The sequence below is a fragment of the Peromyscus maniculatus genome, chromosome 5, assembly GCF_049852395.1.
Source record: "Peromyscus maniculatus bairdii isolate BWxNUB_F1_BW_parent chromosome 5, HU_Pman_BW_mat_3.1, whole genome shotgun sequence".
NCBI classification, from domain to species: domain Eukaryota; kingdom Metazoa; phylum Chordata; class Mammalia; order Rodentia; family Cricetidae; genus Peromyscus; species Peromyscus maniculatus.
The window spans coordinates 112,340,209-112,359,886 of NC_134856.1; the positions used below are offsets into that span (position 1 = coordinate 112,340,209).

The following is a 19,678-nucleotide window of genomic DNA, read 5'->3' on the forward strand; positions in this document are numbered from 1 at the left end:
TATACATATGGGGGGTCAGTGCATGTGTATGTGTGTGTCTGTGTATGTATGTGAATATATATATTCATGCACATATACACATATGGGGGGTCAGTGTATGTGTGTGTATCTTGTTTTCAAATATGCTTGGTGGCTAGGAGTATATGTAAGGTCCTGAATTTAGTTCCCAGCACTGTGTGTGTATAAGCGCATGCATGTGATTTTTCTAAAATGAATAAAAACTGCTTCTTCAAAAGATCACATCAATCTTTTAATTAAATGTTGTATGTTAAAATTATTTACAGTCAGCACTATTTGGACTTGGGTTATCAATAACAAAAAACAATAAAAAGAAGTCATGAAGTTGAGAGGGATATGGGTTGGGGAACTAGGGGAAATTGGAGGAAGATAACGTTGGATGGATATGGTCAATATACATTATATAAATGTTAGGAACTTTCAGAGAATAAAAACTTGCTTAAAAACTATTTAAATAATTCACGTTAGTATTTACTGGCAACAAAGGTATATTTAAGCATATTCAAAACGCTAAAGGAAAAATTAATTTCAACAATAGTTTTCACTTAAATTTGCCTACTGAGTTTAGGAAATTATATGGTAATGCATGAAGTCTGCAGAGTAGGTTCAAAGAGCTGTAAGGTACCATCTTTTACTTTCAATTAAGAAAAACAATTATGAAAGGAACTAGGTAAAGCTTGTAACTAACATTCTCTCAATTAATGAGGAAGTTCTACACACATTTTCAGGAAAAAAGTTAGAGGGATCTGATTACACGCAAGCTTTTTCACTTTTTCTCTGAAATGCTGGTTTTCAGTACATAAATTCAAATGTATATAGCAATACATAACATTAAGACAATAGGAAAGGGGCTAGGCATGCAGTTAGGAGACAGAGCGCTTTCACACCTAGCATGGAGGAAAAACAAGATTCAGATCTTTCAATGACAGAATATTGGTGATCAGCTCTCTCAGGCAGAGGTGGCATGAGACTTTCAGAGATGTTGTTTTCAAACAAGTCTACAGAAATACCCCAGAGATTCATATACATTCCCACTAAATTCTCTCTTCAGACTGTTTCTAAGAAGGCTAGGTAAGAAAATCCACTGTCAGAACACACTCTGTGCAGCCAGCACACAGTGACAGTGTTGAACACCATGATCATGGCTCCAGAACCCTTTCTTGTCCTCCTGCCTCCAGGCTAGGTACTCCTGCAACAGGATTTCATAAAAGGCTCTCTGCACTTACCAATCTTTTCAAAATTACTGATGATGCAGCCTGGCTGCATGTAACCTGTACACTGTGCTTTGCAGTCAGAAAATTAGCAGGCACATCCAATCTCTAACGTGTGGGTTGCCTGAGCCACATGATAGCCATAAATGTAGCTATCACATAACCATACATTTACATAAGACTGGATTTTTTGGTTGTTTTGTTCACCTGCCTGTTGGATGGATTTGTTTGTTTTGCTTTTTTAACTCTCAAAGTTGAGAACTTGAACTTTGTAGACCACAATTTTCTGTCAGAATGCCAAAAGGCTGGACATGCCCATGAGTACTAGTAAATAACAAATGTTAAAACCACTCTGGGATTCTGATGGTCAGTCAATGGAATACAGTAAACTAAAAGATGACTGGCTGACTGCACTGTTAAGATGTCCAAAAACTGTCCATATCATATGCTTTCATCTTCCCTTGCAACAAATAAAAAACAAGTAATGACAACGGAAGTTGTGATATCAGTTCAAAATACATGGGGTTTCCAAAGTATCAAACACAGAAACAGAATTGGAACTGAAAGTTACATAAACCCATGACAGCACATTAATGGCAAATATATTAGAAATGAAGGCCACCTCTCCATGATGTCACAATGCTGGCCTCGTGTTGTTTGTTCCCTCACATTCCTGGGACCTGGTTGCCATTACTATTCCCTTTCCAGGTATCTAAGGCACAGAAGCTACACTTCCCAAGGACACCAGCAGCAAGCGACTCAGTGTCCAAGCCATGAAGTTCTTTGTTCCTCCGTATCCTTGTTTTTTCAAACTCTGCTGTCATGCTGTCCCCATGGCTACCTCTTCACTGTGGCCGTTCCAGGCTTCTCTTCTTCTCCCAGCCATTTACTGAGGATTTTGTCCTTGGTTTTCTTTCTTTTTCCATCATCATGAATAAATGCATGAATTTCAAGGGAACCTCTGGGTACAAACTATCTCCAAGCCTCTGAATCTTTCATCCCAACTACCTCTTGGATAGATCTATCTTCTTCATGACAGACTATCCAAACTCACCTGTCAAATTCAAGCTGGGGGAAGCACTAAGTTCCCTAGTTCTCAACAGCACCACCATGCTAATAACTATTTCATGCAGATGGAGACTTCTAGGAGGCACCATTCCTCCATCTCTTCCTCCTGTTCCTACTTCCAGCCCTAGTCATATCCATTCTAGTTTCCCAAGAGCCCTGACTCCAGCCTCATAGTTCACATTTCTCACCCTATGCTAGGTCAGTTGCTGGCACCTGTCTGCCAATCTCCTCAACCTTGTTATAGAATTACTCCTTCTTGTCCATTCTTCACTTGGAAGCCAAAGATCGGGTGTTTCCCTGCTTGTGGTCATTCCATGCCCCCCTCGCTGCTCTCTGGACAATCTCCACACTCCTCCAGGCAGCTAATAAAATGTATTACTTGATCTTCTTAACTGTAGCCTGAACTCTTGTAGCTTTTAGCAGGGCTCAGTTCCAGCCACAGAGAATGCAAGGCTGTCTCTGCTCCCTTATGTTCTTCCTAGAATAGTTTTTCATCCAACTCAGAACTTTGTCTTCCTTCCTTCACTGACCCTCAAAGCCTTGCTCTTGTAAGCTGCCATGCCACTCAGAATTTCTCTTGTCTTAGGAAATGACAGATTCTACAGCATTCCACCTAGCCAGTTACCTCTGTCTCCTTCAGCAGATCCTTGTGGCTATACTAACAGTATCTGAAGCACAGCCAGCAACATGTATTTGCTGAATGACAGAATTAAACAAAGAAACATCAACAAGCCTGCACACAAACACAGCTTTAATTTCTTTCTTTAAACTTACCTCAGAGTCCTGGGCAGTGGTTCCTTTATCAAGCTAGAGGTTTCTGGGCAGCTACTTCCAATTCTTAGCTAATATAGAGCCTCTCTCTGTAAGCTATCTTCACAAACGAACTTCCTGAAATAATCTTCTCAGTTACCTTCCTTCAAAATCTTTGTTGTTTTTTTTGTTACCACTTGTCTCAGCATTTTAATGCCTAGCTGCATGTTTAGTACTTTACCCTTCCTCTGCGGTGACTCCAGGAGGCAAGGCCTGATTCTCTTTCATTCACCACTATCTACCTAGCACTCGGTATCCACCTGATCCACAAGTGACTCCAGATATGTCTGATGAAGAGGGGAACTTATCAAGGACTAATACAGTTTCTACAGCATCATGCCCACCCCTTGTAAAATTTAACTCTCCCATAAGATAAAATAAAGTTTTGTCAATATTGCTAGACAACCAAAAATACAGACTTATTAAGAGTGCTCTCCCCTACTTTTGGCATCCACTTTTTGGTGTAGTACTGAACGTGGGGCAGTGGGCCAACAACAACAAACACAACAAAGACAGCTACCAATCTCCAGAAAAGCTGGTCACCATTCCATTAACTACTAAGCATTAACAAGCAAGTACGTGAGAAGAGAATCCCTTGCCTTTTAGGCTCTTCATGTGGCCCTCTTTGCAGTCTTGCATGAGTTTGAGGGTCCATTTGTGCTGCGCTCCGATACACTGCCAAGCAGGGTCCCCAGGGGCATGGAGGTCAGAGAGATACCTGAAAAAGCAAAGCGCAAGGTCCCTCCTGTTATGACAGCAAAAGCAAAGGTTGGTGTTGTAACATCACTACCATTTTTGAAAGAAAAGCTAAAACCTAACAAACTATTAAAACACTTGCCAATATTTGTCTTCAATACTTTGTTCATAATGAAATATATTAAACTGTTTTCATTCGATAGAAAATGATAAAGTTGTAGGGTTTTCCTTTTTTTAATTTCATGTGTATTATGTTTTGCCTACATTATGTATGTATACCATGTGAGTTACTGGTGCCTATGAAGATCCGAAGATGGCCCTGGGTTCCCTGGAACTGCAGTTATAGGCAGTTGTGAACTTCTATGAGGTTACTGGAAATTAAACCCAGGTCCTCTAGAAGACCAGCCAGTGCTCTCAATAACTGAGCCATCTCAGCAGACCCAGCTGTAGGTTTTTAAATGATCTCTTTGCCTGGGAGTCAACAAGAAAGACAAAAACAACTTGACAAAGGCCAAAACTTGTAAGAATTTGGTGAGAACACTTCTTTATATTTAAACTTACTTTCGCTTTCTTATTTAAAGAAAAACAAAAGGTGTAGGTAGAGGGCGAAGAAGGGAGGAGGGAGAGACAGATGGAGAGAGTGGGGGAGGAAGAAACCAGCTGACCACTAGTGGTCAGAAGCAATTACACTTCCATTTATCAGTCATACCAGATCCACTGGACATCCCTTCCACTCTCCTCCACGCCTGCAAACGCAGAAGTGGTAAACACCACATCATAGTGACCATTAACCATGACCCCGCAATCCAAAGCGGTTCAATCTAAACCTGGGGTGGGGTGAGTTTTTTGTTTTTGTTTTCTGTTTGAGGAAGATGGAAAAACTAACTTTATATTTGAATTACTTCTCTCAAGTGTTTCTATCACTGGAGAGTCATTTCATTTAACCTAGCTGGGAGCCAGCAGAGGGCACTGAGTGAAAAAATTTCCCCCTCTCTGGTATGAAATATGGCCACTGGATGGCAATGTGACACTGTTCTTCAATGACTTACGTTAGAGGTCACTGAAATTTGAGCTCTCTTTGACAACATGCACTTACCTCCAGGGTGTAAACTAATTCACAACTGAAAAACTATTTCTCTATAAAATGTAGTGCAGATGGACACTTTCTTAACTTTCAAAGGTTCTTAAAATATTTAAAGTTTTCTTTGTGCAAGAAATACCCACATCCATGTAGAAAATTTAAATATACTTCAACTGAAATTTTCCTTTCAAACATGATTTGTTTGGCCCTAGCCTTTACATAATACACACATGTACCAACTCCAGAAGCATGTTCAAATGAACTTACTACCCTAAAATAATTTTTAACCCTTAGCTTCTTTTGTCTTGAGGTTAAAAATTTGTGGTCCATGATAAACGTTCATTGATGGTTACAAGCTGTGACCTTAGCTGAGTCCTAATCACTGGGGGCATACCCACATTTCTTTAGTAGTGGGCACTCATTACTCAGACATGATGCAATTAGCAGCTAATTAGAGGAGAAACATATCCATTTTGTAATAAGTTCACAACAAACAAGATGTTGAGCAGAAACCTGGCATGCATTTAGAAATGCCCCACCCCAACCCTGACCCTCAGGAGCTAATGGCTCAGAGGCCTGACTCCCCAAGAGCAGCAACTCTGCCTGCAAAGCACTGCAATGGCTGCCTGCTCTCCCTGCAGCTGTCCAGGGGCTGCGAACAGCTATGTCTAATGCTGAGAAGGAGGACGCCAACTTAAAGGAAGAATCTACTCATATAAAGAAGGCACCTAGGAGCCTTCTTCATTTGTGAGAACACACTCCTCAGAAGGAAACCACATTCCAGCAAATTACATTTACCTTACTTAGTATGAGGAATTCAATCCAAACAAGCTCCCCAAATCCAAGCTGACTTTTCCTCTCCCACAGAGCTTTCTCTTTTATTGTCTGGGATATAAATGCAGCAAACAGTAGCCTGTGTCTTCCCTTCCCTATGAAACACGTTCTGTCCTTTGCTGCGGAGAGCTGCACCAATCTCCCTCCATGGCTGCTTTGCATCTGGGCACTGCAGAGCAGCACCTGGACTGTCACTCACCCTCCAGTTGGCTGTCCACTACGAAGTACAGCAATGTTCTCTGACAGAGCTGCTTCCTTCGCTGTCAAGTTACTGGCTAAGACTGAGGAGGGCAGCACTCGGCCCTCTAGCAGCAGCCCAGCAAACTGGCTTTGTAACTTCAAAAACTGTACATCTCTTTAACATAGACACGACGGCCCTGAAATTCTTAATAATCCTCTAATCTTACATGAAAAAACATTTTATGAAGAAAAATGAAGTTATTGTCTCAAAAATTCTAGAGAATGTTTCAGTTAGAAAGTGTGATGTTTTGTTCTAGACGTCAGTAAATTTCTTTTTAACACCAAGCTTAAAACTGGCAGTTTCATTACAAAGATCTTTGTTTAGATGGTGCAGGCTATTGCTTTTTCTTTTTAAATGACATATAAGAGAACATTTTTGGAAAAGGCTTTCTAGAAGGATAGGGAGGGAAAGAATCTTAATTCTGATGAGCACAGATTAATAGTTTTACAATTTAAGGGGGAATATTTTCAATGAGAATGGGCTAAATCCTCAGGAAAACAAAACAAAGGAGACCCAAAAGCATTTCCAGCCACCCTCTCTGCTGAGGGAGTAGGGCCACACTGCCACAGAGAGAAGAGAGGTGAGCTCTGCTTCTTACTAAGCGACAGAGAAGAGGGTGCCTTCAGTTATGCCTGGGGAGAGCCAGGCAGCACAGCAGTGTGCTGGCAGAGACCCTCTGGCACGCCCAGCTGTGCCCAGCCTGTCTGGCTTTACTTGGTGCTCACAGGACCTATCACCATAGACATAAAAGTCAATCAGACTTGACCTGGCTCTGATCTTATTTTCCTGTTCATTAATGGCTAGAAATGTAAATTTTAAAATTAATCATCAGGTTTCTCAGTGCCTTCTCAATGTTGTACCCTGGAGTTTAGCGTACTGCTGTAAGCAAATTTAGCTTGCTCACATGTGACAAGGGAGCTGACCTTCCAAGGCACGACGAAGCTTCCCTCAGACACTTGGCTAACTCACTCCAGGTTTATTCCCATTTTAAATCTGCAATTCTGCAAGTCAGGAAAGTTCCTCGTGTATACATTTCCTCAGAAAGGCAGCCGAAGAAAGGCAAGGGAGGATCTGGCACCAGAAAAGCAGGTGTCCTGGTGTGTCTGCTGGACAAGCTCGGGTTCCTCAGCCTACTTGGGCCCTTTGGCCAGAAAGGAAACACAGTTAGTACCCAGCCCAGTGTAGGCACAGGGACTGCATTTCCCAGCAGCAGCAATCAATTTCAGTGCTCTCTGGCTCCACTGCTAAATCCTCTGTCCTACATCTGCTCTCACCATTCCCATCTTAAATGCAAGTCCTTAGTCCCTCCCAACAGTGTTCAGGCCAGGCCATCTTCCCAGGCCTACAGACAGTATTTTCGATGACCACAGGCAAACACACACATATATGTATGTATTATATTTCATTTTCAAGCTACTGAATTTTTAATAAATTCTATTAATTAAAGAAATCATTGAACTCGGAAAATAATGGCTTATTCTGAAAACACACCACACTTAAGATAGCCTGCAGAAAATAGGTCAGCATTTTTAAATCTCAGATACAAAAATCTTATGGTTTATGTTTCATCTCCAAGTGCAGGTATAAGCTATGTACAGATAAAACTTACTGCCTGCTCCTAACGTGCCAAGTTTGAGATAACTCCTTAAATAAATCAACTTCTCACCAATCCTGAGACTCAGCTCTGCTGCCTGTGGTGTTCGCTTTGCAGATGAATAAACTCAAGTGCAGGACTCCTGTGAGCTGCCCAGAATGAAAGGCTCACTCCTACAAACAAGCTGACTCCTCAGCTGCTCTATCACCCTGGGAGGTCCATCTCTTCTAATTGTGCTCGTTATTTTTACAGTATTCCCAACTGAATATTCCCACAACTACTTTTCTCAATGATCACTACAGGCTTAAAAACTGACATACATTCAAAGGAAAACCTTCCATATCCTTTGCTACCGTCAAGCATGGCACATTCCTGATCTATAATTTCTCACCTAGCAGTACTGTGCACTAAACCACAGTGGAGCACCCACCTTATGGAGCATGGCATTTGCAGGGTACAGCACCCAGTCCACCTGGGAGTCAGATGGTCACCATTACTCAGCAGGAGGAACAGGTGAATGAGCAATGAGACTGCTTTTCCACTGACATAGCTGGCAGGTCATCTTTCCTTCAGAGAGGGAGCTCCCCATAACTGCTCCCAATTTATTCATATTGAAGGGATATTCATGTTCTACACCAGATACCTCCACATTTCTATTGTCTTCCCTCTCACCATTTCATCAGTCTCCTGACTGCCCCAGATAAGCTTTTCAGGCTTCACAATATATCCCATCAATATACTCAATATGTCACAATTCTTACAAAAGTTTTACCTTATGTAACGCTTTTGGTCATGTAAAGTTGATGGAGTCTCAAGCAGTTTCTTTAGAAGTAATTCTCTTAGATCTTCAATTCCTGCTTCTACTTCAGCATAATCTATTTTTAAAAGATGCAAGATTTACAGAACTGAACTTAAAATCAAATTTAGAAAGCAGAATACTGGTTGCTTTTTGACTGAGAAAGAGACACAAGGGACCTTTGTGGAGGGGTCATAACATACCATCCCAAGTGTATGGGAGGGCATAAGCATCCATCAGAATTCAGTGACCTGTAACATGTAAGGTCTGTGCATTTCACTGCAAGTAAATTTCACCACAGTAAAGAAATAAATTCTGCTTTTTGAGACCTTCTGGGTTTCATTTTTTTAAATTTAATAAGACCTATAGTATTTCTCCTAGTTAGTAAGTTTTTAACCATAAGATATTTAAGCTTTTTTTTTCCTGTAAACCTGGTATTCAGAGTAATTTTTTAAAGTATTGAGTTTGCTTTAGAGTAAGATTAGAACTCACAAACGCACTGTTTTAGCTTGAAGAGGGAAGACTGAAATGCATGTTTCCACATCTGTAAAAGGCTTGTCGCTGCTTCTTTCTAGTATGAAAGCTTTCAATAGCACTGTGGTTAATAAACAGCAGAGTATCTGAGACTAACCCCCACCCACCGTAAATGCTCATTCCCACTACACGGCAGGAAGAAAACGTGAGAGGTAATTTTGAACTAGCTGTTTTACATTTTAAAGAAAGCACCACATAAACAAGGTCTAAGATGCAAGTAGCACTCTTTGTAGAATATACACTCCACATAGAAGTAGCAAATAAATCTTACATTTCTTGAAAACTTGCACCTCTGTTTTCCCAAAGAGTGACTTGGCTTTTTCATAATCATTAATAACCACATCATAATCGCCCTTGAAAAGAAGAAACACACCATGAGATCATCAGAAAAGAACAGTAAGCACACTGGTTAATATAAAACATCTTAATGCATCCTTAACATTAGCAGCATCTATAACTGTACATACACATGGACTCTACCTTTTGAATATTCCGTTTAATATTGAGAGGAAGGTTGAAGAGAAATTTAAACCGCTGAAGCACATTGAGTGCATTCCTAGTGGAATCGGCCTTGTCTTTTCGACCTAACACTTCTTGAAATAATGTGTCAGCAGTATTACTTGCTCCTGTTTTCAAAAGAGAAAAAGGCATACAAGTGACAGTGACCGGAATTTGAACACTAAATACAAATGTTCAATTGCTACTGTATCTTTACACTGGAATTCAGTAGACTTTTTAAAAAACTACCTATATAGAGATTGTTCATAGTTGGCTAAAATAAAGTTTGTTTTTTAAGTCCTTTCATATGTTAAGAATGCTATCTAAGCCGGGCGGTGGTGGCGCACGCCTTTAATCCCAGCACTCGGGAGGCAGAGCCAGGCGGATCTCTGTGAGTTCGAGGCCAGCCTGGGCTACCAAGTGAGCTCCAGGAAAGGCGCAAAGCTACGCAGAGAAACCCTGTCTCGAAAAACCAAAAAAAAAAAAAAAAAAAGAATGCTATCTAATTAAAAGCAACAACATTTACTAAGCCCAAGTAATTTTCTCCAATGTGAATCTATATTTATTTTACTCTTCTAAATTTTGAAACAATTGTGGGGGCTTGGGTTATTTCACTATTTTGAACAATGAGGAACACACACACACACACAGTTAAGTTCTATTAATTATGTATCAAACTATCAGGTAATAAATCAGATACAGGAAACAGTGTTCAGAAAAAATTTTCAAAAAAGTCATTACAGCTAACCTTGCTTCTTGACAGAATTATCCCTCTATGTTGCAGGCACAGAGACTTACATAAACCTAAATGACAAAACCTTAACACAGCATCATTACTGTTTCGTAAATCAGCTGAATCTTATAAAATTGGGTACAAACAGGACATTTCATAGGATTCTTTCTTTTAAAAAGTACAAATTATATGTATCACTTTAATGAATGCTGTTTTTCTAGGGCAAAATATGCTATAAACAAAAATAGTTTAAATTTTGCAACATGTGAATTATTTTTAATTAGCTACGATGAAGAGGAGGGGGAAGAGGGAGAGAGAGAGAGAGAGAGAGAGAGAGAGAGAGAGAGAGAGAGAGAGAGAGAGAGGACAAACTACTTTCAGCTGTCTGACCTGCTTGTAAAAAGTCTCTACATTATCTGGTCTAGTGACTATACTTTAAGCAAAGATGAAAAACTCACCTCGTCTCACTGGGTGGCTTGCACACCATAGCCACATTGTGGGTGGCCTGATCCTGTTAAAAGTCGTCTTTGTAACATGATTGTTTTATCTAAATAATGTTTAAATTCTGTTGAAATTTTAAAGGTCTGATATAAAAACTTGGTTTGGTCAAGAGAGCTGTTTTTCCCACATGCTATTTAATGTGGATACTAAACCGCTATTGTGGGATGAGAAATACATTTGCTTCTTGCCACCAAGCCACGGAATGAAGGCTTGAGTGAGTATTTGAAATCGGATTAGAATTTAAAAACGTTCTTCAAGAAAAACTATCTTAAAACATTTGCTTATCATTCTAAAAATACAAACTTCATGAGTTTAAGCTTTGTAACTGGATAAGCACATGGAACAGAATCTTTTTAAAAGGCTACTTATTTATATATGAAGTTTGGGTCTTACACCAGCAAATTCCTTTTTCTATGCAATGAAAGAATTCAGAGCAAACAGCCTAAGTTCAAAATTGAATTATTCTCAACATTTTAAAGTAACAAGAAATTTCCAGCTAATAATTTTAACTCCAAAAATATGAAAACAAGAACTGGAGGAAAACATACTATTAAAATATATACATTTTCTAGTGATAACTTTGTAGGAAGAAATTATAAACTATGAAAACAATTTATGCCAAAATTTGTGAACTGAGAATTTGAACTTATACAAGGTTGAAAATTATATAGACAACTTCTGTCAAAAAATTATGGTACTGTTGTGATTTTTACTACATTCACAATAAAAATATAGTTCATAATTCTGACAACTGGGAGAGACAGTAAATGATAAAATATATGAGAGTAATGAAACCAAGATCTACACAGCAGATACAATCACCAGCAGTCACAAAATGCTCTCTCTAAGTATCTTTCCTTCCCAGGACTGTCAGGAGACAAAAGCCCTGTGCAGGAGAGTGGGACTCCTTGTCACATGTGGACTAACGATGCAGACAAAGACATCAGCTGGGTGTCCAAACACTCATCTGACAGAAATCCTCCACATATGCTAATCCACACACACCTTGCTCCACCTTCACACCAACAACCCTCAAGTCTAAGGCAACTGATAGGAGTTTGGATGTCCAGCAAGTGAGCGCAGAACAAATGTATCTGGGTTGGACGGCCATGCCTTTGCTCTCAGGTGCAAACAGACCCTGGTGCTGGGTCTCAAACATCCTTCCTCCTTATCAGAGAATGGCCTCCCCGCAGTTGATCTGGACAATGAGTACCACTGTGTCACAGTTACACATGGGTCCCAGGAACTAACTAATGGCAACCCACTATGCCCCCAACCACAGCGGCCACTACAGTGGCTGGGCTCACAGAGCAGTAAAACATACGCCAGTGTATCAAGAGAAGAAGTTGCTATACTACACAATGGTCCATTACACTCATACCTCTTACAGCCACCTAGAAAATCTAGTTTTGTCATTCAAACGGTGTCTTATAATTTCAGGCATGTTTATTTAAAGTAGACATTATGCTGTCTCCTATTTCAAAGTGACCACACTGGTCCCTTTCTTTGTACTGACAACTTGAGATGTGAGATCACAAGTGGTGTGTGTGTGTGTGTGTGTGTGTGTGTGTGTGTGTGTGCGCGCGCGCGCGTGCATGCTCTCTCTCGCTGTGTTGTGACTCATGGGAATACAGGGGCTGGATCAACACAGGAGTTCCCAACCATCACACAGTTTGTTCCCAGGGAAAGACAAGCTGTTTGAGAGTAGAAAAGCAAATGTAAAAGCAGCTGGACTTTAAAGGCCCTCAAAAATGCACAATGACATTTGGCAAAGGCAGGGCCCCCCAAAGACCAAACCTATTTTGAATGCCTCTGTTTCAACAGGCACCAGGATGCCTAGCTAGCTGCTCTCTGTACCTGAGTGCTAGAAGAGAATGCCTGAGACGTGTGCACTGCTTACTCACAGCCATGCCACACCCTGGGGCCTTACAGACCCACATCATGTGCACACACACAGGTCTCACCACGAATGAGAGAGCTGAAGCTGGTAGCTCTCATGAACCAATTTGTTTCAATACAAGTTTGAGAAAGGCTAAAATTAGGGCTGGTTCATCTTTTTCTTTTTTGAATGAAACTTCCTAAATATTTAAGAGCCAATCAATTAGTAGACCTGAGTTTCTCATAGACTTGATTCTTAACAGAGAATTACTGATTCTTACTTAGAACACCTATTTAGAGTTCTAAGTCTCCAGTTTGGTCATTTTCTTTTTATACATACTACTTAGATTACATCACTCAGTCTCATCGCCCCAACTCTGTATCTCGGGATGTGTCTATGAACTTAAGAGTAAATCTTTAGACTACCTTTACTAGACATACAATGACAGCTCACAGGCTTGCTTCACAGGGCATGCTACTATAAAGGCAGCACACACACCACTGGGCACATGCTCACACCACCAAGATAGACAATGCTTCTCCTCACTTCACAGGAAAAGCAACTGACCTACAAGTCACCTCATCTGCCCAAAACTTTTTAAAATATTTTAAATTATTTTTTTGAGAATTTCATATTTGTATACAATGTGGTCATATACACCCACCATTACACCCCTTTAGCCCACCCAGATCCTTCTAACACATGTTCCCCCCAACTTCAAATATTTTTAACCTATCAACTTCGTACATTTTTTATTAAACTCCCTGAGTATAATTAGTGCTGCCCATATACACAAGTGTGGGGTCATCCACTGAAGCATGAAAATCCTACCAATGGCCACACCTTCGCAGAAAATGACTCTCTCCTACGGCAGCCATCAACTGCGTCAATGGGATATCACCTCAGCTAAGGGTGGAACCTCATGAGCCCTCCCAAGTCCATGCTGGAATTCTGACTGGCTTCATCTTGTGCAAGTCCTGTGCAGATAACCACAGCTACTATGAGTTCATGATAACATTCCATACCTTTATTTAGAAGGCACTTTGACAACAAAACCATTTAACAAAACAAGAAAATAAGTTTCCCAGCAGGCTTTAAGGCCTTTCCAGCCATGGGCTTCAGACCAAGTTTGCAGTTTCAGGCATGAGTCTGAAGATCACAGAGAGGCTGGTTACCCTATAGCAGTCATTGCACTGCTGCACTAGTGTATAGATCCTGCCTGGTGGATCAGTTTGATTGCATGCTGGGTCCAGTTCTAGGTAAGACTGTATTGATATATTTCCTACTCCAAAAGCATTCAAAACTCATTTGCCCTATTTAATACAAGGAAGTAGTGAAAGTCAGGAAGATATTCAGTGATCAACTCTCAGGAATCCCAGTCTCAGGTTACACATAAACTGAAAAGAGTTGTTTCCTCTCCTCTCTCCTTGTGTCCTAAACCAGCTCCCCTTTCCTTGATTTGAGGATAGAAATGTAAATGTCTCACAAACCATTTCCCCTTTTTTATTGCACATATACAAGCAATGATCCAATACTGCCATCTTTATTTCTGCCCTGCCATGGGCTCCTAGTCTATTTCATCTGTTGAGCTCACTATGACTGCTGCCCTTGATCTGGTCTCCTTTTGAATGTACAGTGGTACCATCTAGGCTACTCTCCTCAACACTCCATCACATAGCTTCCTCACTGCACTCCTTTAGGGGCTCACCATCTTCAAGACTAACTCTACACTAAGGAGAACTTTGGTGGGCACAGCAGGCATCTTTATCACTCCTGACTCAGCCTATCCCCTTTCTAGAACCACTGCCCTTTTACGCTGGTGACCAATCAGGACACACACCTGTACTTACTTATTTCACTGCGGACCTGTTCATCTCTGCTTAACTATCTGGCTGTATCCTACTTCTCTTTCAGGGTACATGTGATGATTTTCATATTCTCCACGTTGAGGCTAGGGGAAAACAGGCACTATGCTGGGGATGGAACCCAGAGCCTGACTTGTGAGAGGCAAGTGTTATACTACTGAGACACTCCAACCCAGATATCTTACATTTCAGTTAGGTGCTCTTTGTGTGAGTTCCAGATATACTCCCAGATTATCACCAGTAAAACATGTATTGATGCTGATACTAACACAGCATGATTCAATAACCTGCTTACATGCCTATGGTTTCCAAGCACTTACACATACTTAGACACAAGGCACAGGCTCTATCTTTATATTCCTGTGATATATACTAATGAGTGCTCATTAAATGCTCATAGAGCCAAGGACTAAAGCTCAGGATTTGAGCCAATGACAAGTATTCTTTCTACCCAAAGAAGCACAGCACAGTATAGGAAGGCCTTCTGAGGCACCATGGCAACAGATACACAAGATGAAACACAGCAAGGTGATTTTTAGGAATCAGTAGGAGTAACTATGTCAGTGACTGTGCTATATCACCTTTTAAAGTTACTCAAGGCATCTCATTCTTTTGTACAAACGCTGTAGCATGATGACAACTCCAATGATGCAAAGAACACCCTTTGAGAGGAAATACCCTTCCAAAGCTCGAACGGATCTAGCAGCCCTGACACAGAAAGGGCTTTGGTAAATATCTGTTTGGGTAAAATTCAGAACATATTCATTTTAACAAAGTCTGTGACTTGGTCTCAGAAGCAAAAGCACAGTAAACCCCAAGGCAAACAATAAGCACAGGAGTAATAAACAAAGGGAAAGGTTTGAAGTCCTGTTTAATCCACAAGCCTAGAATGAAATGTCCAAGTATTCCAATTCCAACACCAAGGAAAGCCTACACCAGAGCTAGCATTCTTACTACAAAATACTTTCTTACTGACATCACAGGTCTATGAAGAGATGATTACATAAGGGCCCAGAATGTTCTACTCAAAGTACTAAACCAACTATAAATACAAAATTAACTTTGTATCATAATCCTGCATTTAAAAATCTCTAAACATCTATGTGAGGTTACCTGGGTTTTCTTGTCCCTTCTTTATAAAAATCATATATTCAAGGAGATTTTTATGGACATCATTGCTTCAGATTACACATGGACTACATGTGTGATATACATTTAAAACACTTCTATTACAACAAGAATTAATCCACCTGATGAGTTCCTTCTAAGTTATTAGGGCTAGCAGCTTGGAATTTCAGAAAAGGAACAAAAGGGAAAATGGAGGGAACAGCAAATGTGGGGTTCTACAACCTCTACAACATGTTCCAGAGTATAACCTTGTGGGGAAACACGAAGTGTAAGGAGATGGGCAGCTGTGGCACAGGAACCTGGTACAGAAACCGAGGCTCTGCACTGCGCACTGGCACGTCCCACCATGAAGACTCAGTGTCTGCTCAGTGCTCACCCTGGCTGCTGTCTCAGTGCCCCTGTCTCAGGGGAGCAAATGACAGTTCTTGAGAAATATAACCACATTACAGTAAAACATAAACAGATTCATTTCCCTCTTTCCACTGCCCTTCAGGTTCCTTAAGTCCTTATTGAGAAGTGAATGCTGAAACACAACTCCCGACGCTGCCCTGGGAAATCCCTCAGAACGGCTCTACAGTTTGCTATGAAGGCCATTCATAGTCCCGGGTAACAGAGCAAACTTACTGTTGAGGACATTCTCCAACTTCTGTGTCATGGATCCTTCCACTTTTTCTGTTCCATCTGCTTCTAGCTTTTGATGGATAGCTAGGAAGAAACAAACAAATCTAGTTAAAATGTGGGCTACTTTAATGGACACAAAGATATTTCATCAAAATAAGATTTTAAAGCCATTTTTACAAATTATTCTATTATTTTCACCACTCAAGAGGAACATATCTATGCAATATTCTAGAATGGACAAACAAACACAGATGACACCATTTACATGGTTCACAGCTTAACATTATTCAAGCAGTACATAACACACACTCATCTGGTCTTCAAGACACAGTGAAAGAGAAGAGGAAAAGGAAAAGTGGGATTTCAGGCCTTTAGCTCAATCTTCAAATGTGGTCACAGGAAAACAGTCTTATTTCTCAGCTTTACTTTGTAAAATAGAAGGACTACCATTTGGATTCTACCAACCTCAAAAAATTTAATTTCCAGACTATAACATGGGGAATATATAGTACTCCTCTTATATTCACAGTAATTCCTGCAAGTTCCAAGGGAACATTTCACAACACATATCAATGCACCAACTCTGGACAGATAACAGGGTGTTGTTTACATTCCTTGACTCTGATAAAGAATACTGGGGAATGAATCGCTTAGTCATATAGGTTTAAAGCTACTACCTAGTGAAAAGGGAAGGTTTAAAACAGTTCTCAGGCTTCTTTGGGTAAGGGACTACGACTATGATTTCAGATTTTAAAACTGTGACCTCTGAAGTCAGCACAGCACACGTTAGATAACCTGTGACTGGGCACTAACACTGCATTCTGAGGCGCACGGAACACCCACTGACAGTGATGACATCCTAGTATTTCTCTTGAAAGGAGGAAAAACTGTGGCTCCTCACAATTAACGTGTTTGGAAAGGTCACAGAGCAAACTTGGGATATGAACTCAGGCAGCTGGTACCAGGCCTTAAGACCTCATCCCATGCTGCCCACAGTCTGATCAGTAACTCCTGCTACCTAGGCTTCTGTTTTCATGTCTGTAAAATGACACCAGTAAACTTACTGTGCCTTAGGGAACTGTATTCACTTGTAATAAAGAAGTTTCTCCTCAAAACAGTGACAGAAGCAGCCTAGATTTCTACTTTTCCACACAATTTGCTCAAGTGAAAACCCAAATCCAAGATGTTTCACTCTGTGGTCTTTCAGAACTAATATAGTGAAATAAACATCACTCTTAAATATTAGGCACTCACTAACATTCCAATGGTGAGTCTGTTACAGATTCTGCTTGATTACCTAGGCACAGGTGCCAGATTTATACTACACAAACAATCAAACAAGCCTGCTTCATGCAAATGTGGATGTGTTTATTTCTTTTATGAGATCTATATAACTCATTTTGACCTACTGGTCTTTTAAAGAACTCAAAAGTTAAATCCAGTGTTCAAATACTTAAAAATATGTTCTCAACTCCAGAGAACATTTATTTTTCTGCTCCTTATAATTAGTTTTTAATCCTAATTTTGTCCTTAATACTACATTTTCCTGTAATGCTACCTCAGTTTTGTTTTAAATTCTAAAACAGACAGACTGCTCCTGTATTGAATTGAACAAACACATTCATAAAAAGAAAAACAAATACATGGAAGAGGAATAATCACTACATATTTTTAATTGTCTTCACTGATTTGAAATAAAGAAAAAGTGATTTCTTTACTGTCTCAAACTTAAATTATATGGTAGAAGTGACCCAGAATACTCCTGCAGATCAAAGCTTAAACTTACATTCAACTTGTAAAGTTAAATGGAAGAGAATGTTCCTACATCTAAGCATTCAAAGGTGAACGGAAAGGCTGCTCCAGGGGAGGAGAGCTGCCCACACCACATTCCAGGCTGCTGCAATGCTCTGACAAGGTTGGATGCAAAAGCAGAACCGACACGTGTGTGGCTCACTGTGCAGGGCCATGCGTGGCCTGTCCTGAGCAGGAAGGTAGCACATTTTACAAACGATTGTTATTCTCTTAAGTCAAAATTAACATTAAAGGAAACTGTGCAGCCACATTTTCTGATGCTGACATAAGCCATCAGCAATCAGCAGGTCAAGATGAGGTGACCTGGTTCCCTGAGCTCAGTTTACAGCCCTTTCTGCTGACAAAGCAACTTCCTCCAGCCTATCTCTACCACAGCAGAACCACTGTCATGCTGTCAGCCAAGCATGAGGACTAAGAGACACTGGGATCTGATAAAGGCAATCCTATTTTCCAGAAAATTAAACCAAATAACCCAGTGTCTGGTTCATTTGACCTTTTATTTTCTCTGAAAACATTTTTAAATAGAATAACTCAATAAGCAACTGGGTACATGATCACAGGTTTGTTATTGTTTCTAATCTATTAAAAACTTAAATATGTGCAGCAGTTGAACATCATAAGTTTAAATTTAGGAAACAAAAAGGTATTATAAAAGCACCAAAGAAAAATTGAGGTTCTAGGAAAGTGTCTATTATTTCACTGGAACTGTATCATCGTTTCATTTAACTTGAGTAAAACATGCTAAGTAAAATATGAAACTGCATTTCAATCAAAAAATTCAAAATGCCTCAGTGTCTGAACATGCACTTACATAGATGTCATTGTTAAATGAGTCAGCAAGAATGGAGTATGTGTGTGTCTGTGTCAGGATGTCAGGACTGATAAGAATGCACTGCTAGGTAAGGAGATTTTATATATATATCTGCTCTAGATACCATGCTTGCTGCTAGCCTTCTTTGAGAAAGAGCATTAAAGCCAGACCAGAAACAATCAAACTATTTCCATAAGCAACCACAGAGTAAAGATGTTACAGCCTCTATCCTGTAGTCATTATCATCATCATCACTTTTTTTCCCTTACAGCCACCTTAAAAGGATAGCTATGGTTAGTTCCAGGTCTATATAGCTAGGCTGTAGCCTCATCATGTTAATGTCCCAGACTCTGAAAGTTATACTTAACAAAAAAAAAAAAAAAAAGGAAGGGGTGAACAATTAACTATATTGTTAATTCAAATTCATTAAAAAGCCTTTTATACATATAGTTTCTATTAACTATCACAGAAAACTTCTGTCAATGCTATAGTTTAGGTGTTGAATGTGAAAGGTTTGACTGCACATGGTGGTACTAGGAGGTGCTACAGGTCATTTGGGCATGCCCTTAAAGGGAATACTGTTGCTTTGGGTCCCTGCCTCTGGCTCCTTTTAGCTTTCTGTTCAGTGTGTTCTGTCATACACTCCCACCATGATGTGATGCCTCATTAGAGGACCAAAGCCACACCTACCCCCAAACCTAGGCAACTCAGAACAACACCCCTGAAACTAAGAGCCAAAATGAACCTTTTTCTTATAAGTCAATTATCACAAATATTTCATTACAGTAACAGAAACCTAACACACACAGTGGTTAAACCATATATGCTACATTTAAATTGACTAAGCAACCTGATTCTTTCTCCTCACTAATTATATTGCAAATAAAAAATAATAAAACAATCTCAGCTGCCACATAAAGACAACAGGTAAGAATGACTCACTTGGA

The 19,678-nt window shown here is 40.1% G+C and overlaps 1 protein-coding gene across 2 annotated transcripts in view; it reads right to left on the reverse strand.

The window, feature by feature from the left end:
• The window catches only part of Exoc2 (exocyst complex component 2), a 143,001-nt gene that overhangs the window by 93,401 nt on the left and 29,922 nt on the right, over nt 1-19,678 (reverse strand). For both annotated transcript variants that reach the window (XM_042278314.2, XM_042278316.2), the window contains 5 exons: nt 16,112-16,192; nt 9,364-9,509; nt 9,155-9,236; nt 8,326-8,428; nt 3,707-3,825 (listed from right to left, as the gene is read on the reverse strand). In XM_042278314.2, coding sequence (XP_042134248.1) covers nt 3,707-3,825; nt 8,326-8,428; nt 9,155-9,236; nt 9,364-9,509; nt 16,112-16,192 — 531 coding nt within the window. The remainder of the gene's footprint in view (nt 1-3,706; nt 3,826-8,325; nt 8,429-9,154; nt 9,237-9,363; nt 9,510-16,111; nt 16,193-19,678) is intronic.